Raw genomic sequence first — 18,547 nt, 5'->3', positions numbered from 1 at the left:
AAATTACCCACTTTAGGCAAAAAAAAAAAAAAAAAAAAACCAAGTCATAAATATCTCCAAGATTCTAGTTTTAGTACTTAAAGTTTCCTAAAGTTTAAGTAGAGGGAGAAATCCTAACTTCTTTACCTTAAGTGACAGTTGAAAATGACTTCTCTTGCAAATGCTAAAATTGGGGTGAGAGTGAGAGGCTCTGGATTGCTAGTGGTACTACTTTCAAATAGAAGACACAGTTTACACAATTATGCTGGTTTATTTTCTTGTATCTTCTGTGATTAAACAGCTTTCGACTCCAACTACCCTTTGTTTCCACCAAATTCCTGGAATGTTTGTTAAGGGTAAATCTATAGAATGCTCTCTATGTTGTAACTGGTCTCTGTAGTATTTAAAATGCAAAGTGACAGTGCCTTATTTTGGATCTTGGTTTCATGTGCTCTCTCCTGTATTTATTTATTTATTTTAAGCCTGACATGTAAAGTTCCTGGATTTAAGCCTTGCTGATTTTCTTTTCTTTTTTTTTTCTTAATTAAAAAATACTTTTTTTCTCCAAGTTTTTATTTAAATTCCAGTTAGTTAACATACAGTGTGATATTAGTTTCAGGTCTATAACATAGTGTATCAACACTTTCATACAACACCCCATGCTCCTTGCAAGTACCCTCCTTAATCCCTACCACCTCTGCCCCTGCCCACCTCCCCTCTAGTAACCATCAGTTTGTTCTCTAGAGTTAAGAGTCTGTCCTTGGTTTGCCTCTTCCCCCCACCCCACATTCATTTGTTTTGTTTCTTATCTCTCCTGTGTTTTAGATTGTTCTTTGTCATAGAGTATGTAAATGGAGGAGATCTAATGTTTCATATGCAGCGACAAAGAAAACTTCCTGAAGAACATGCCAGGTAAATATGTACTGTTTGTGTTAGATTTTTGATGGAGGTGGGGCTGGGGGCGGGGGGAGGGTTGGGGGTAGGGAATGCTATGGGACTTTTTATGTGCCACTGGTTGAAAAGATTAGATAAATTATTTATTTTGATGCTAGTTTTTTGTAAGTCATGTAGGGGCTAAGCTAAAAGTTAGTTTACATTATAATATATATTAATATAAGCAGTTGAAAAGTATAAACAGTGTTAAAGGGAGAACCTTTAGTTTACTAAACCCAGTTATTTAAAAATACTTTGTCTATTCAACGTCCACAACTGAAATAATTGATGAATTTACATTTATTCATCTAAGGTTTGCAGTGATCTCTGACAGTTTTTCATTGATTCTTATTCATATATACTAGAGTAATAGAACAATTCCTTTTAAGCTATTATGTAATTCTGACTATTCTTCCTGTAATTATAATTTCTGAATTTTTCTGCCTTTGACTTTTTTTTTCTCTGATCTCATGCCTGTTAATAAAAAAGAGAAAAGATCATTAAATATTATTTACTTGTTTATTTTGTGTCTTTAATTTGATATTATTATATAAGACTGTAAATTGCTTATATGTTGGAGGAGTTAGGTGGGGAAGGATCATGGCCTTGGATAAGTTTAATTCATCTGTGCCATGTATTGCTCTGTTTTGTACTCAGAATTAGGAATAATCCTCACCCTTTTGTGTTCCATGAAAGTAATGCCAAAATGAAGCATATGAGTTTGTATATGCATGTAATAAAGGTTAAAGATATTATTTTTATAAATACTTGTTTCATGGAAATCTTGCAAGGACGTTGATTATTTCTTGTCAAAAAGAGATAATATCCTTCAATCTTATAAGGTAGAAATTGTACTAATCTAATCTTGGACCAAACTGTGTTTTGTTTTGTTAATTTCCTGTATTTAGTCTTTATTAAATGATCACCCTTTATAGCAAAGCCACAAATGATATTTCTAATTGTGACCATAGCCTGTATTTGTTCCTTGTTTGTTCAGTTGGACTTGGGGAAAGTAGTTTTTACTGTATTCGAGTGCCAGTTCTGGTTTTATTTCATCTTTACTTTTCTGGGAACCAAAGTGCAAAATAAAGGCTTAGGTTCTCTATGCATAGAATTAAGTAGCTGAGAAGGTATGTGTTAAGCACCTTGAACCATGATCATGGTAACATTCACCAAAGTAGCCATAAACCAACTTGGGTGTTTCGTTTTCATTATTCAGGTTAAAAGTTCTCATTATCACTAGTGAGTTAGTGGCAGTTCTAAAAAGCTCTTTAATATTAAATGGTATGGTTGTAGAATAATTTAATTCCCTCTCTAGAATTTTGGTATGGATTTTATAGTTTGAGTAGAACTTTTAGTATTTTTTCTATTCTAGACCAATCAGTGACTCTTAGCATTTGGGGAGAGCAGTTGTCTCTTAGAGAAGTGATGAAAGCTGTGGAAACCCTATAGAAGAGGTGTAAGTACTCATGTACATACAACTGGGCCTCTGGTTGTAGCAGCAGAAGTCTAGCCAAGGACCCAGATTAAGAACTTCTGTTCAAGACTTGCAAATTAATAATTTTATGAAAAGTATGAGTTTCATGTAGACTGGAACTTTTATAATTGTCTTTTGGGCTTAGATATTTTAAAGTGGTACTTCAATTTGTGTTTTGGTATTGTTTCTAAAAACATTGGGAGAAAAAAAATCTTTTGACATGATTTTGGTGTTTTCATTTGCAGGTGGGGGGGTAGGACTTCTAGAAACTTACCACAATTTAAAAATTTGAATCAAATGAGTTATTTTTCATTTTAGATTTTACTCTGCAGAAATCAGTCTGGCATTAAATTATCTTCATGAACGAGGGATAATTTATAGAGATTTGAAATTGGACAATGTATTGCTGGACTCAGAAGGACACATTAAACTCACTGACTATGGCATGTGTAAGGTGAGGGAAATTTCTAGTTAATCAGAAGATCTCAGCAGCTCATAAAATTGTTTTGGTAAAATAACAGTATTTAAAGTTGAGGAAATGACTGCTACTTTGTTTGGGATACTTTTTGGGATTTTAGCACAAGGACAAACATACATACTTTCTAACCATTTACAAAATTCCGTATTTTCTGTGAGTGTTATATGTACTATAATAAGAGTTAATTTCTTTTTATTGTCTGTAACTTTTTATCTTGAATGTTGTGATACTATAGAAGAAAATTTGGAAATAAAAATTGTCTGCAATCCCATGACTTTAGCATAACTACTTGCATGTCACCTTCCAGTCTTTGCCATTTAATTGTAACTCTTGATAATGCATTCAAGATTTTCCCAGGAAGTCTATCATTTTTTATATTTAAGGTTTAAATATCTGACATAAGGTACAGTAGAACAAAATAAGAATTTCAGTTACTGTCAGGACAATATCTTTTATTTCTTGGTACTTTATTCTTTTTGTAACAGTGTTTCATTTAAGGGTGGAGTGTTTTTGCACAAAATGTGTAGGGAGCTACTCTCCTTGTTAAAAGTAGCTGGGGCAGAATTATCCTCACACAGTAATATGGCAACAAGCAGGGGCGCCTGGGTGGCTCAGTTGGTTAAGCGACTGCCTTCGGCTCAGGTCATGATCCTGGAGTCCCGGGATCGAGTCCCACATCAGGCTCCCTGCTCGGCTCGGAGTCTGCTTCTCCCTCTGGCCCTCCTCCCTCTCATGCTCTCTCTCTCTCATTCTCTCTCTCGCAAATAAATAAAATCTTAAAAAAAAAATATATATGGCAACAAGCATGTAAATGTATGAATTACACTCCCCCATTCACCTGAGGGAAATGCCTCCAGAGTTTGGAGATTATTTAAATGTTAACATTAAGACACTCTAATAGTATTGAAGATTTGACCTTATTCTCTGTTCAGCAACATTTGAAAAGAAAATCTTTACCTAAAGTGTTTTTGCTTTTAGGTACAAAACTCAGACATTTATCTTTTTTTTTTTTTTTTTAAGATTTTATTTATTTATTTATTTGAGAAAGAATGAGAGAGAGTGAGCATGAAAGGGGGGAGGGTCAGAGGGAGAAGCAGACTCCCTGCTGAGCAGGGAGCCCGGTGCAGGACTCGCTCCTAGGACTCCAGGGTCATGACCTGAGCCGAAGGCAGTCGCTTAACCAGCTGAGCCACCCAGGCGCCCCTCTCTGTCACTTTTATCCCCCAGTGGATTTTTTTCTTATTTCAAAAGAAAAATGACAATAATATAAAAGTCTTATAATTTGTCAAAGGAAAATAAAGCTGAACCACAACAAAAAACCATGAAGAATGCTAACCTTGTTACAAAGTGTACACATTAAAACAATAATGAGGCTTCATTTTTGCATGTCAGATACTGGTTTTTAAAATTATAATAGTCTACTTACAAGAATTTAAAGAAATGGGTATTCTCCTGTATCAATGGTGAATGTATGCATTGTTACAATCTTTTGGAAAGTAGTTGGTGGTGATGTATCAGAATTCTTAAAGATGTACAGCCATACTCTTTTATCTAGTACTTCTGCCTCTGGGATATTCTGAGTGAATATTTTGGTCTATGAGGAAAAGTTTATGACCAAAGTTTTTTATTGTAGTTTGTGATAAATATTATATATAATCTACATGGCCACTGGTAAGGAGAATGATTAGGGAAATTATGGCATGACTACAGAACAGAGCATTATGAAGTCATTAAGATGTTTACCAAAAGTTCATAACAATGTAAAATGTTTATACTATCACATTAAATAAAGTTCTAAAGTAGGGCATTGTCTAATTCTATATGTGTTGTTCTGTTATGTAGCATTACACATTTATTTTGTTTACTTTTACATATTTTTTAAGTTACTATAATGGGCATGCATTACTTAAATAATGAAACTCATGAAAATGAATTGTCTTTCTCTTGCTTAATTGTATATTTAATATTATTTGTCTTGTTTTTAAACTATCTTTTTATTGTTGATTTCTTATTTAATTGCCTTGTGGCCAGCAAATGGTCTGAATGATACAGGTTCTTTGAAAATATATTGAGGTTTCCTTTGTGACTTAGCATTTGATCAGTATCCCACATGTACTTAAAAAAAAGATATATAATCTCTTGTTTCCATGCAAGGAGTCTCTCTGTCCTTCACTCTCTTTCTTTCCCTCCTCCCTTTCTCCTCACATGCACATAGATTATACATATTCTCTAAGTATGTATATTATATTTAGCTCTAGCTTTTGTCTAAATCTTTTTCTGCTTACTAAATTTTTTTTGTCTGTATGATATATCATTTTCTGATATAGATGTGTTAAAATCACTTGTCATGATTGGGGATTGTATTATCACTTCAGGCTGCTATATCAATATACTGTAGACTAGGTGACTTAAGCAACAAACATTTATTTCTCACACTTCTGGAGGCTGGGAAGTCCAAGATCAAGGTACTAGCAGAACCAGTGTCTGGTGAAGGCACTCTTCATGGTTTGCAGATGTGTCTTCTTGTTGTATCCTCACATGGCAGAAAGAGAGAGAGGGAGCTCTCTTCTTCTTATAAAGATAACTAATTCCATCAGGATTAGGCTCCAACCTAATGACCTAATTACTTCCCAAAGGCCCCATCTCCCAGTGCTATCACATTAGGGCTTCAGCATATGAATTTTGGGGGCATACAAACGTTCATTCCATAGCAGGGATTGTGAAATTCTCCTAATTTATCTATTTTTTACTCTTTGTGTTTTGAGACTGTGTTGTTAGGTGCATGCAAGTTTGTTATAACTTTTTGGTGATTGTTCCATTTGTCATTGTGTAGTTTCTCTATTTATACACATTAGTATGTTTTGCCTTAATTTTTTCAATTGAAATACAAAACGAAAAAATTTATGCCTTAGGAAAAACAACCAGAAGGAAAACATCATTATGGCAGCAGTGCTTGTGTTAGGAGATGGGATATACAGTGCTTCTTTTCTTCATAAAATATGTTGATTCCTTTTACTCATACAAGTTAAATTTTTGTATTAAATTTTTACTTGATTATAAATTATTTCAAGTGCAATTTTTATCTTAACTGAACTCTACCAACATCTAATGAGGACAGGTTTTCTTTAAGCTATTTAGTGGCAACCTGTGATTTTAATAATATGGAAAACTGTGCTAGTGGTATTTTATTTAAGCTTAATATATTACCTATAGATGCTGAGCTTATATAATAGATGAAATAAAAGAGGTGAATTTAGAAGATAATTTTCTATCTTATTATATCTTTTTTTTCTTTTCTTTTTTTTATAAAAGGAAGGATTACGGCCAGGAGATACAACCAGCACTTTTTGTGGTACTCCCAATTACATTGCTCCTGAAATTTTAAGAGGAGAAGATTATGGTAATAAATAAATAGGTGGCATTTTAGCTATGTGCTAGATGGGTGGTTAAATGTGGTACCAATTGCGGGCGCCTGGGTGGCTCAGTTGGTTAAGCGACTGCCTTCGGCTCAGGTCATGATCCTGGAGTCCCTGGATCGAGTCCCGCATCGGGCCCCCTGCTTGGCAGGGAGTCTGCTTCTCCCTCTGACCCTCCCCCCTCTCATGTGCTCTCTCTCTCATTCTCTCTCTCTCAAATAAATAAACAAAATCTTTAAAAAAAAATGTGGTACCAATTGCGTTATATTATACTGTAGTATTTAAATACTAATCTTATTAATATAAACTTTCTTGATCCCCTTAAAACCTACATGAAAACCCTAGTATGAAATTGGAGACAGTAGGATCTTAGCAGTATTTGGGGGTACAGATTTGAATAATATTTTATTAATGGCAACACTAAAAGTACTAGGCACTAATATAAGCAGTTTACACATATTAATTAAGCCTCTCAATAATCCTAGGAGGTAAGCACTGTTAATTCCCATTTTACAGAAAGTTTAAATAACTTGCCTGAGGTCATACAGCTAGAAAGTGGCAGAGTAGGGATTTACATTTTAGCCATGTGACTCCAGAGTCATGAACCCCTAGAGGATTGTTCATATTTCCCGGGATGTTTCCTCCAGGAATCTGAAAAATGAGGGAAAGATTGACTGCTTGTCAGGAACCAGAGGATATATTTATCTTAAGAACACATTTGACTTCTTGGGTTCTGGCCCTCTGATTTCAGCAGATGTAAAGGAGGATGGGTACTTCTGGCAGCTGTTCATAATCTCATTCCAAGGTCCTTCAAGGATGTTTAATCAGCTAGCAGAAGATCAGGTTTCAGACCAATGAAAGTTATTCTCAAGTACAATTTAATTATATCCTCAAAAACAACATGTTAGAAACAGATCATGAGTCTGAAATTGCAGGCATATTTGGGAAAAGAAACTTATGTTTCATTTCCAATATTTTATTTTTTTAATTTATTTTTAAAGATTTTATTCACTTATTTTAGGGAGAGTGAGAGAGAGATAGCCTATGCAGGTAGGGGGAGGGGCAGAGGGGGAGGGAGAGGAAGAGGGAAAGAATCCCAAGCAGACTGCACTGAGCCCGGAACCCGACGCAGGGATCAAACCCATTCCCTGAGATCACGACCTGAGTTGAAACCAAGAGTCAGGCGCTTAACTGACTCTTGGGTGTCCCTCCAATATTTTATTTTTCAAGTTATCTTTTAGGTACCTCCCCTTGTTGATAAGTGAATTATTCCTGTAATCTTCGGTGCCTACCATGATAGTTATAATGCATTTAGAGTTTAGTTTTCATTATGTTTATTTTTTCATTATATAATAAAATGAATCTCAAGTTAGTGACTTTTCAAGAATGCAGAATAGATAATTTGTTGCTTCAAAAATTTCTTTTTTGAAGGTTTCAGTGTCGACTGGTGGGCCCTTGGAGTATTAATGTTTGAGATGATGGCAGGAAGATCTCCATTTGATATTGTTGGAAGCTCTGATAACCCTGATCAAAACACAGAGGATTATCTCTTCCAAGGTAATTTACAGTATTTTACAGAGATTCTCTGTGAATAACCTATTCTAGAGCATGAATGAGGATGGCTCACGTTTTTACTTTGAGTAAGAAAAAGGAAAATAATTTGGACAGCGTACTTCTTAATATGTGAGTCTTCAATTAAAAAAAATATATCTTCCTACCTCTGTACTTTCAGTCCATTTGCCAACTACTTTCTCATACTCAAAAATATAACAAAGAGGTTCATTCAGATTTTATACCACAGAGATTGGAGGAAGGAATCCTGTGGCTACAGAGGACAGTCTTTTCACATGGACCCTGTGAGTGCATAAGTCCAAGAACAATATGGAGAAAAAGTAGGGTACCAAGAATATAAGAGGATCAAAAGGTGAAAAAAAAGGGCCCACGATTAGAAATACAAAGAATCGTGCTAGATAAAAACAAGCAGACGCTGAAGTGATATATGTAATGTCTTATTTTTTCTGCTAGAATGCCTTATGCACCTCATAATAAAAATGTAAAGATGGAAGCCATGTAAAAGTTAAATATAATGCCATAATTTTATCTTTCTAGTTATTTTGGAAAAACAAATACGCATACCACGTTCTCTGTCTGTAAAAGCTGCAAGTGTCCTGAAGAGTTTTCTCAACAAGGTATAAATTGTGTATAACAATCTTTAGTGGTTTATCTGTATATAAATGAAACTATAACTAGAGGTTCAGGCAGTGTAACATTCCAAAACATCAGAGTATATAATTTTTTCAGTTAGATCTGGAATTTGGCTCTTCACCAGAGGGTAATTTGACAGCATTAGATCCTGAGATGAGTTGTCCTTTCCATTTTGGCAATGTAATTCACCCCCAGCTATATACTACATATGGTGTTTTTAATGTAAATGATATATATCATGTACACAATTAGAGAAAAATTACAATCTTTGGGGATAGCCGCAATCATACTTATAGCTCTATTATTCAGTTTTCTTTGGGTTATTAGTCATAGAATCTCATTACTTACTAAGTACTTGGCAGTAGTGTTTCCCATAGATTATCATGTCAAAAGCCCTAGATAAAATTCAGAAGAAATGAAATGCTGTCATTGGTCTTAAAAAATCTGAAGACCATTCAATTATTTGTTGTGGTCAGTAGGTTAGAAGAGTTTTAGGACCTAAGATTATGATTCTGAACAGTTTTTACTCATAACACTTCTAACACCAAATGTGTAGGTTTTTTCCACACCAACAACCAATTCTCCCAACTCTCCAGACATAGTGGGGGTCCTACAATTCATTTTTTTTTCTGACACTAACTACCCAGAGTTACCATCAGATTCCAGGAGTTTAAGGGCTCAGTCCCACAAGACTGTCTTCACTTCAGATGCCAGTCACAAGTACTGAGTACCCACACTTCTGTGTGACTTGGTTAGAAAATTGGGGGTTCCCACAACCCTCCCACTTCAGGTTCAGTAATTTGCTGGAACGGCTCACAGAACTCAGGGAGATAGTTTACTTACTATCACTGGTTTGTTATAAAGGATACAAATGTACAACCAGGTGGAAAGATACCCAGGGTGAGGTCCAGAGGGATCCTGAGCACGGGAGCTTCTGTCCCTGTGGAGTTGGGGTGCACCACCCTCACAGCACATGGATGTGTTCACCAACCCAGAAGCTCTCCAAACCCCAGGGTTCAGAGGGTTTTGTGGAGGTTCCGTGACATTGGCATGATTGATTAAGTCACTGACCATTGGTGATTGAACTCAATTTCCAGCCCCTCTGAAAATGAAAGTTACAACTCTAATCACGTGGTTGGTTCTTCTGGCAACCAGATCCCATCCTGAAGCTATTGCAAGCCCACCAAGAGTCACCTTACTAGCATAATAAGGTATAATCAAAAGGGACTCGTTATGAATAACGACACGTCTGTGACTCAGGAAATTACAAGGGTTTTAGGAGCTCTGTGTTGGGAACCTGGGACAGACCCCAGATAACGCTTCTTATTGTATCACAGTGATCTTGGCAGTCATAAATCTTATTTTAAATAAATTGTAGGTTAGAAAGTAGGTTGGTGTGCATTTACCTTCTAAGGTACATATAGATAAGATAATGATGAATTTTAATAGAATAAGTTGAAGCTTTTGAGTACTTTATATGAAGAAAGATTTAAAATGGAAATCTAAGTATTAACACACTGAGAAATGAAGGTGAGAGGTTTTAATATTAAATATCTTTTATTGGAAAGGAAAATAGTAACATGTTCTCGTTCACAGTAATGAATAAGCCATGACTTTTTATAAGTTGCAGCCCCTTCTCAGTCCAGTGGTTCACGTAATGGTTGTATCACTGTTGTATGCAGATTATGGTTTGTTGCTGTAATTGGGCATTGGGCTTTTAAAATGAGCCAAGAACAAACTTATAAAGTTTGGGGTTTGTATATTTTGACCAGCACTCTAATCTCTGCCAAAGAAATATCAGGGTGCTGCTCAAATGATTCTGCTGCTTTTCCTCCCATTTTCTTTAGCAAGGAGTAGTGACCTATGTCCACTATAATCACATGATAGCTAGAGAGAGCCATGAGGAAATCTTGTCACAAGCTTCAGATACTCATTTAAGTCTAGTGTTGTACTATGTAGAAATGAAAGGTAGACCATTCTGATTTCAGATACAAGGTATCATGTAATAGACACGAAACCCAAGTCACAAAGATGATTTCTTCTAAAACATGATATCCACCTACTTCTTGAAACATTTCTTCCCACTGTAGGACCCAAAGGAACGATTGGGTTGTCATCCTCAAACAGGATTTGCTGATATTCAGGGACACCCATTCTTTCGAAATGTTGACTGGGATATGGTATGTAAATTTTCATTATTTTCTATGTTAGGTTTCATTATTATCTTGGGCCAAATTTTATTATCTTAAAAGAATGTTGAAAAACAAATATATCACAGCTTTAGTAACTTAAAACCACTCTCTAAAGTGCTTTTTTAAAAAGCTTTTAAAACAGTAAAAGCTTAGAATATTAATTTAATGGAGCAGGTTGTAATATTAGTAAGGCCTGCGTCAGTGTTCAGTTTTGTAAATGGTTTCCATCCTTGTGAATACTGTAGAGCCATGGCTGAGAACTCACGGGGATAGGCCGAGGAGGCATCTGAGGGCAGAGGAGAAATGTAGAGGTGGAATTTTTCTGAGAATGTAGGCTTGAGCTGTCATCTAATATGTCTTTCCTAGATGGAGCAAAAGCAGGTGGTACCTCCCTTTAAACCAAATATTTCTGGGGAATTTGGTTTGGACAACTTTGATTCTCAGTTTACTAATGAACCTGTCCAGCTCACTCCAGATGATGAGTAAGTAATTCTATAGACTGAAATATTTCTAAAGTTCTTTGAAAGTTTCATTGTTAGTGGCTACACAGTGCTTCATTATGAGATTATAGTATACTTTACTTAGCCATTCAGTTACGGGATTATTTCAATCTATGAGACTCTTATAAATTATAACAACTGCCCTCTTCTACTTTCCCTTCTGTGCCTTATCTCGAATTCTCACGACAACCTTGTGAATCTACTTATTGTCCTCTTCATCTTACAGGCAAGGAAACTGAGGCTCGGAGAGGGGAAGCAGAGTTTTACAGTTGCCAGGCGGCTGCCAGGCAGCAGCGTCAGGACGCAAACCCCAGTCTGCCCAAGTCCCACGCACTTGCGCTGCCCTGGACTGCCCTGTTGTGCAGGCCGCCATCTTTGTCAGAGTCCCTGCGTGTTACCTTGAGATAGATGCCTCGAAAGGGTATTAGTCCAAGGGGATCAAATGTTTCAAGCTCTTGATATGTATTGCCCGATTGCTTTTTAAAAAGATTACATTACCCTACCAAGTCCAGCCAGCAGTGAGCTGACATATTTTTTATGTTTATGTTGAATCTTTTAAAAGTATGGTTTAGAATAATTTGGGGACATTTGATCATTTACCTGTCATTACAGATTTGTTCTCTGATCTCGAGGAGTCCCTTCCTCCTCGGCAGTATTTTTACTCACATCTTGTTAATTCCTACCACATTCCTCGTGCCAACTGTTCCAGACTGTCTCTACATTTTAGAAGCCTTCAGTCCTACCCCCACGACCCCCACTGTTAGTGGATCAGCCTTGCCTTAACCTTGACTGCAAGGATGGGGACCCCCGCCCCCCCCCCCCCCCCCCCCCCCCCCCGGTGGGAGCTTGCTCCCTTTTCAGATCTCACCAGACCACCTCGAAGCTCACAATTGCTCTCTTACCTCCTCTTCCTTCTTCCCTGCGCTTGGGTGTCCCTCGCTTGCAGGGGGTGCCCCGTGGCCCTAACCTGTTTCCTTAGCTTCTGCCAGGATCTCATTTTGTTAGTTACGTCCATTCATCCACCTCCTTTAATTTCTCTTTCCCTGCTGCATTTCTGCTACTTATCAACATGCCCAGAAATCCTAGTTTTTCCCCTGAATCTTAGCACATCTTTGAACCATCACATTTTCTTCCTTGATTTTTTCAAAATAGTTAATAGAATCTCCTGGTAAAAGAGAAATAGATAAGCAGTATCTCTATCAGACTCCTTGAGAATAGTCAACGTTGATTGGGGCTTTCTTACTACCGGCACTTTAACTCCTTACAGTTTAACCTGTTCCTTCAGCGTCTGGAGGTTGAATTGACTTGTTAATTTCTGATTTTTAAAGCGTATTCTGATCAGTTCTCATCTCCCCTGATGTCTGTACAGCATTTGGCACTCACGGCCTTGCTTTGTTGGCACTACCCCTCCTGGTTTTGCTGCATCTGTGTGACCACTTGTCACCCCTCTTTCCCTGTCCCCGTTGAGACTGGGATGTTCCACAGTTCCGTTCATGACAGCCTTCTCTTTGCTATATGCAGTTTGTGCCTTGGGGAGTTCAGCCAACCCCACAATATTGATACCAGCTATTTAAATGACGCCCGGCTAAATTGGGAAACAGTTGAGCAAAAGGCAGTGTACTAAGTACTAGACATTCAAAGACGATTAACATGTAGGTGGGTCTCACAAAAAGCTTACTATTTACTAAAGGAGAGAGAGGTGTACCGATATAATTACTTCCGACAGCGTCATGTATCAGAAGGAATACCAGATTCAGTCAGAGACAGGGATTTGGGTCCTGACACCACCTCGTACCAACTGGGTAACCTGGGTTTGAATTTCCTTCTTTCTTTTTTTTTTTTTTAAGATTTTATTTATTTGACGCAGAGGGGGAGAGAGAGCACAAGCAGAGGGAGAAGCAGGCTCCCCACTGAGCAGGGAGCCCGATGCGGGGCTCGATCCCAAGACCCTGGGATCATGACCTGAGCCAAAGGCAGATGCTTAATGACTGAGCCACCCAGGAGCCCCTGGGTTTGAATTTCCTAACTTCTCTGAGCCTGTTTGTTTTCTTACTGCCTACGTCACAAGGCCACTGTGAAGAATAAATGAACGACGGTTCTGAAGCACCTAGCCTCCACCCAGTATCTCTTCTGAGCTGCATTTCTGTCTGCTTGTGTAGACATCTCCCCTAGGTCGTCAGATAAGCACCTCAAACATACGAAATCTAAAATACCTTTAGTAACGACTCTTGAGGTGCCTAGCTGGGTCAGCCAGTGGAGCTTGTGACTTGATCTCTGGGTCGTGATTTCGAGCTCCATGTTGGGTATAGAGATTAAAAAAGAAAGAAAGAAAAGAAAAGTAATGATTCTTTATGGTCTCTTTTTCTGTTGTTCTCAATCAGTTCCTTGTTTTTATTCACCCTTTTCTGCTCATTATGCCATCACGTATTCGTTCAGATTCAAAATGTCCATGATTATTGACTCTTCCTTTTTCTTAACAAACTATAACATACTCAGCTGCCAAGTCCTTGTCTCTTCTCCCTTTATTTCATTGCTCGCATCAGATCCTTCATTTCCATTCCCATTGCCATGAGTCTAGTTCACATCTCTTTTATTTATTTATTTATTTATTTATTTATTTTTTTAAAGATTTTATTTATTTGAGAGAGAGAGAATGAGAGAGACAGCACATGAGAGGGGGGAGGGTCAGAGGGAGAAGCAGACTCCCTGCCGAGCAGGGAGCCCGATGTGGGACTCGATCCAGGGACTCCAGGATCATGACCTGAGCCGAAGGCAGTCGCTTAACCAACTGAGCCACCCAGGCGCCCTAGTTCACATCTCTTTTAGATCATACCCAGAATATTACACCATCCTCCTCATTGGGCACCTTCTTTGCTTTGCCACCCATTCCACACATCTCAGTAGCACCCCATTGTCGGAAGCCTCCAGGAACCTCCTGCTTGCCTAGCAGATAAAATCTGTCCCCTTGGCCAGCAGTGCTTGCCTCCCACCGTCTCCTGCCTGACTCCCCGGTCGTCTCTCGCTGTGCTTTAGCACAGATGCTGTGCTCTGACCAGTCTCCGTTACCGTGCGTTCTCTGGTAGAGTGCTCTGACCTTCGCTCATGCTGCTCCTCTGTCAGCACCCTTCATTTTTACGTACGGGAGTCTTCTCCATCTTTCTGAGCTACCTCAGATGCAGCCACATCTTCGATGAATCAAGGTGAACCTCTTCCGTGTAAACGGCACCAGCTGCTTTGAGCTAGCCATTACCTTCCTTCCAGATCATCTGTCATTTGACATGCTTCTGTTCCTGTGCTTTCAACTCAAATAAATTACTTGCATTTTTCTCAGACCCAACATCATCTTTCATAATTCCGTTTGGTAAGTGTTTATACAATGAATGCTGGCATTCTCGATTTCTCTAACTAGAAGTCACCACCCTCCTTTTTTTTTTTTTTTAGAACTGTGGTTAGATCAGGACTTAGCTGTCCTGTATGAAATTTAGCAGGTACTGCTTTCTCTTGTAGCTTTTCATTATACGAGATACCTTCCCTCCTTAAAGGAGGGGACTATATTCTGTGTAACTTTGTGCTCTGCAGTACGGTGTGTGCATTTAAGTATTAAAATATTCAATAGTACTACTCTTATTGCATATTAAAGTAGAAGCTTAGTGTAGCAGAATGCCAACGTCTCTACTACCTCCCTGCAGTATCTGCTCCTTATTTCAGGTCTGTGTACCTGTCCCTATTGCCTTTTCCTTTCAGTTAACTTCTCCTGGGCCTTGTCACCATCTTCCTGTTGAGGTGATGACTAAATTGAATGCTAATTCAGACCTGGATGTTTACCTATAAATACGAATGTTCAGGTCAAAAGTTAAAATTAACTAGACTTGTGACAGTTTGTGACTTTTTTATTCCTAGCCTTCAATTTTGGACCACCTTTTAGTTCCAAACTTGCCTGTGGGATTGTTAGTCTTCTTTTATTTTCAGTATTCTTGATTCTTCTAGAAAATGTTTTGGAACTAATCTAAACACTTAAGAGATTTTTTTTCCCCATAATCTATGTAAATTCGCCTTATTTTTTTTGTTTTTTTGTTATTTTTTTTTTCTAAGATTTTATTTATTTGACAGACAGCACGAGCTGGGGGGGGGGGCAGAGGGAGAAGCAGGCTCCCCACTGAGTAGGGAGCCCAACGTGGGACTCAATCCCAGAACCCCAGAACCTCATGACCCGAGCAGAAGGCAGACGCCCAACCAACTGAGCCACCCAGGCGCCCCTGCTTTTTTTTTTTTTTCATTTTATTTTACCAATTAAATAAAAAGTTGAAGAAATCTAGATTATGAAAATTAATTTATTCTTCTCTCAACAGTGACATCGTGAGGAAGATTGATCAGTCTGAATTCGAAGGTTTTGAGTACATCAATCCTCTTTTGATGTCTGCAGAAGAATGTGTCTGATCCTCATTTTCCAACTATGCATTTTGCTTGTGTTGCCATTTAATGCATGAATAAACTTGTTACCAGCCTGGATACCATGAACCATTTTATATTTTTCACCTACAAAAAAGCACTCAATATCTTCTGTTATTGGCTGTAAGAGTCAATTATTACATCTAACTATGAAAAAGAAAATGAAACTAGTTTCCAGACAGTCGTGTCAACACTTAACTATACTGGTAATCCAGCAGCCTACTGATGAGTAATGAAGTTGTCCTTTTGTTTAAAGGAAATACTTACACTGCTTTTAAACAGCATATCCGTTGCATTAAGGCACCTGGTGGGATTACGTCGTAAGCCTCCCGTGATTTTTTTGTCATTCTTCATTCACTTCATCTTGAAGTGTTTAATTTTGATATAAAAGAATAATTCAAAAAACAACAATTTATTATATTACCTATTACTTTCTGAGTTGTGTTTAAAAATTCAGTTGTAAATTTTATTGCCTTGGATAATTAAATTATTGATTTTTAAGGCAACAGTTATTAAACTGGTAATAAAAGATGTCGTTGCTTGCTTAGAATTAGGGATACAAATTCTCCTTGAGGGAAAAAATGGGCATATTGTATTAAGTATCAGATTCCAAATCATTAGCTGTTTTTGAAAAACTGATTAGAGTGATTTCTTTAGTATATGGGCATTAGCTTCTGAGCTTACCCCTTTAGCCAGAACTTTAACTGGAATGTTAATAAATGTCACTCAAAGAGCCCAGGATGCATTTGAATGTAGCATTTTTCAGTATATAGAAAGGAAAAAAATAGAAATTTAAAATAGATACCAAAAAGTAAGATTGTGAGATTTATTTCCTTATTAGCAAATCCCACAGTTATTTTTTGTGATTTGATTTAGATAATAAGGAAGCAGTCATTATCAGACTTGTAAAAGCATTCCATTATCCAGTGGAGACAGAACGTATGCTATTTTTTCCTTATAATTTAGTATACAGAAAAAGTATTTATCTTCCAAATAGTGTCTTAACCATACTCACTTAAACATACTCACTTCTTCACCAAAGCCCCATTATCCATACTTTTGGACCCTGCTTATGGAGTCTTCAGTGAAATTTTAAAAAATAAGGTACACATGAATAAATATTAAGGACATGCACGTACATACCCCACAGTTCCAGCTCCTTAAGTGAGTTTTTATTAAGTAGGTAACACATGTAAAAAGTGGAATACATTTCAGGGGCAGAGTTCTTCAGATTATTTTTTATTAATATTAGTGTTTAGCAATTTATTATTTAAAGGGATGCCAATGATAGCATCTGTTTATTTTGAATATTTTTTTTAATATAAAGGGATGTAAAAAGTAACCATAATCATCTAAGTTACTGTCTAATCTTAGTAAAATTGAATTTTGGGGAAAGCTATCTAGTCTTAAATTTAGAATGATTTAAAATTTATAGGCATTTAATAAATTATCTCTTTTGGATGCTACATTTTATTAGAAATGTAATTTTTCTGAAGTTTCTGGCCATATACTCATTTTTCTTGAAATAACTAAATCTGAAAGCAATGAAAACCTCAAAGGAAAACGTTTATATACATTCCCATGTTTATGTAACAGGTATATATGTTTTTCTTAATACCTGAAACTTGTTTAAAGAAACAGAATTCACTGCAAACCATAAACTCATAGAAAATTCTGACATATCAGAAATATATTTATGATCTTGCTTTTAAGTGGTACTGTTTCCCTAGGGCATTAGTTCTCAAATTTTAGAATGGGGAACTATCACCTGGGACATTTGTTTAAAATGCACATTGCTGGGCCACCTTAGAATTCTTTTGGGTCTTTGGACCTTATTTTGAGAAACACTTTCTTTGAGCTATTCTTTTATTTTGTCCTGTAGTTATATATTAGAATATTCATGATAAGTGTTGAGAAAGGGGTAGGCAGTGAGTTACTATCTTATCTACAATTTTAAATAAATTTTGAATGACTTCTTCAAGTTAGATATCTCCCCTCCCCCCAAAATCCCATCTATTTTCTATCAGTAATGTTACAAATGATGAACATTTTTCTGTGATGAGGTTTTAACCATTATTCAGGGTGGTCTTTTGTTTTTAAATATTTTTTTTAACTAATAAGATTTACCGTGTATATTTTATACAAAATTGCATTACAAATATGTTTTTAATTGTGTTCTGTTTTTTGTAGTTTTTAAGTGCCATGCCAATTCCTTTTATATTATATAGAAGTTCTTTCAAAATACTCAACGGGAATAAGGCAGTTGACAGAATGGTTGGAATTTTGGTGTTCTAAGAAAAAACTTATTTTGCATAAGCATGTCTGTGGTCAGATCATTTTATGTGTATGCAGCCTGAATTGCATATCAGGTATTATGCTTGTTTGGTACCTGTATATTTACTTTTTAAATTTTGTTCTGTTTTGATTTTTGTCATGTAGAATACTGCCTTGGTCATCATAATGTAATCTGTATTTGTGTACCCTTTTTTTACTTTAAAATCTTTAAATAAAATGTTTAATACTCATCAAGACTGGAACAGGTTTAATATGTAGCATTTCAGAAATTTGTGTAAGCACAGGGTGCATCAAAATTTGTTCAAGGAGGAAAGTAGAAATTTTAGAGTTCGGAATTTTGCTTTATTTAAAGCAGCATTCTGGTAGTACTAATGCCATATCACAGACATTCATTCATAAAATATCGTTCAGTGTATTTTTAAACTCACTCTTCTATGCATCCCTGCTTATTGGAAAACAAATTAGTAAAAAAATCAGCTGTGAACATAGAGCATTTTAACTAGCTTTGAAACTGAAGCAAATTTAAACAGATTCAGAACAGGTTATTCCCAAATTATGTTGTACAGTGACCTAAAGTTCCAGAACTTCTCCTTTCTCGGATGTACCTGGTGTCTATAAATAAA

General features: G+C 36.7%; 1 protein-coding gene across 2 annotated transcripts in view; it reads left to right on the top strand.

Moving 5' to 3' along the window:
• PRKCI (protein kinase C iota) overlaps positions 1-18,164 on the top strand; it is a 68,753-nt gene extending 50,589 nt beyond the window's left edge. For both annotated transcript variants that reach the window (XM_032407231.1, XM_032407230.1), the window contains 8 exons: positions 805-891; positions 2,708-2,843; positions 6,180-6,267; positions 7,715-7,840; positions 8,393-8,472; positions 10,579-10,668; positions 11,047-11,162; positions 15,530-18,164. In XM_032407231.1, the coding sequence (XP_032263122.1) occupies positions 805-891; positions 2,708-2,843; positions 6,180-6,267; positions 7,715-7,840; positions 8,393-8,472; positions 10,579-10,668; positions 11,047-11,162; positions 15,530-15,617 (811 nt within the window). In that variant the 3' untranslated portion in view covers positions 15,618-18,164. The remainder of the gene's footprint in view (positions 1-804; positions 892-2,707; positions 2,844-6,179; positions 6,268-7,714; positions 7,841-8,392; positions 8,473-10,578; positions 10,669-11,046; positions 11,163-15,529) is intronic.
• Positions 18,165-18,547: the final 383 nt, after the last annotated feature.

This window comes from Phoca vitulina, unplaced genomic scaffold, assembly GCF_004348235.1.
Source record: "Phoca vitulina isolate PV1807 unplaced genomic scaffold, GSC_HSeal_1.0 scaffold8, whole genome shotgun sequence".
Taxonomy (NCBI): Eukaryota; Metazoa; Chordata; class Mammalia; order Carnivora; family Phocidae; genus Phoca; species Phoca vitulina.
This window is presented reverse-complemented; position numbering and strand designations above follow the sequence as displayed.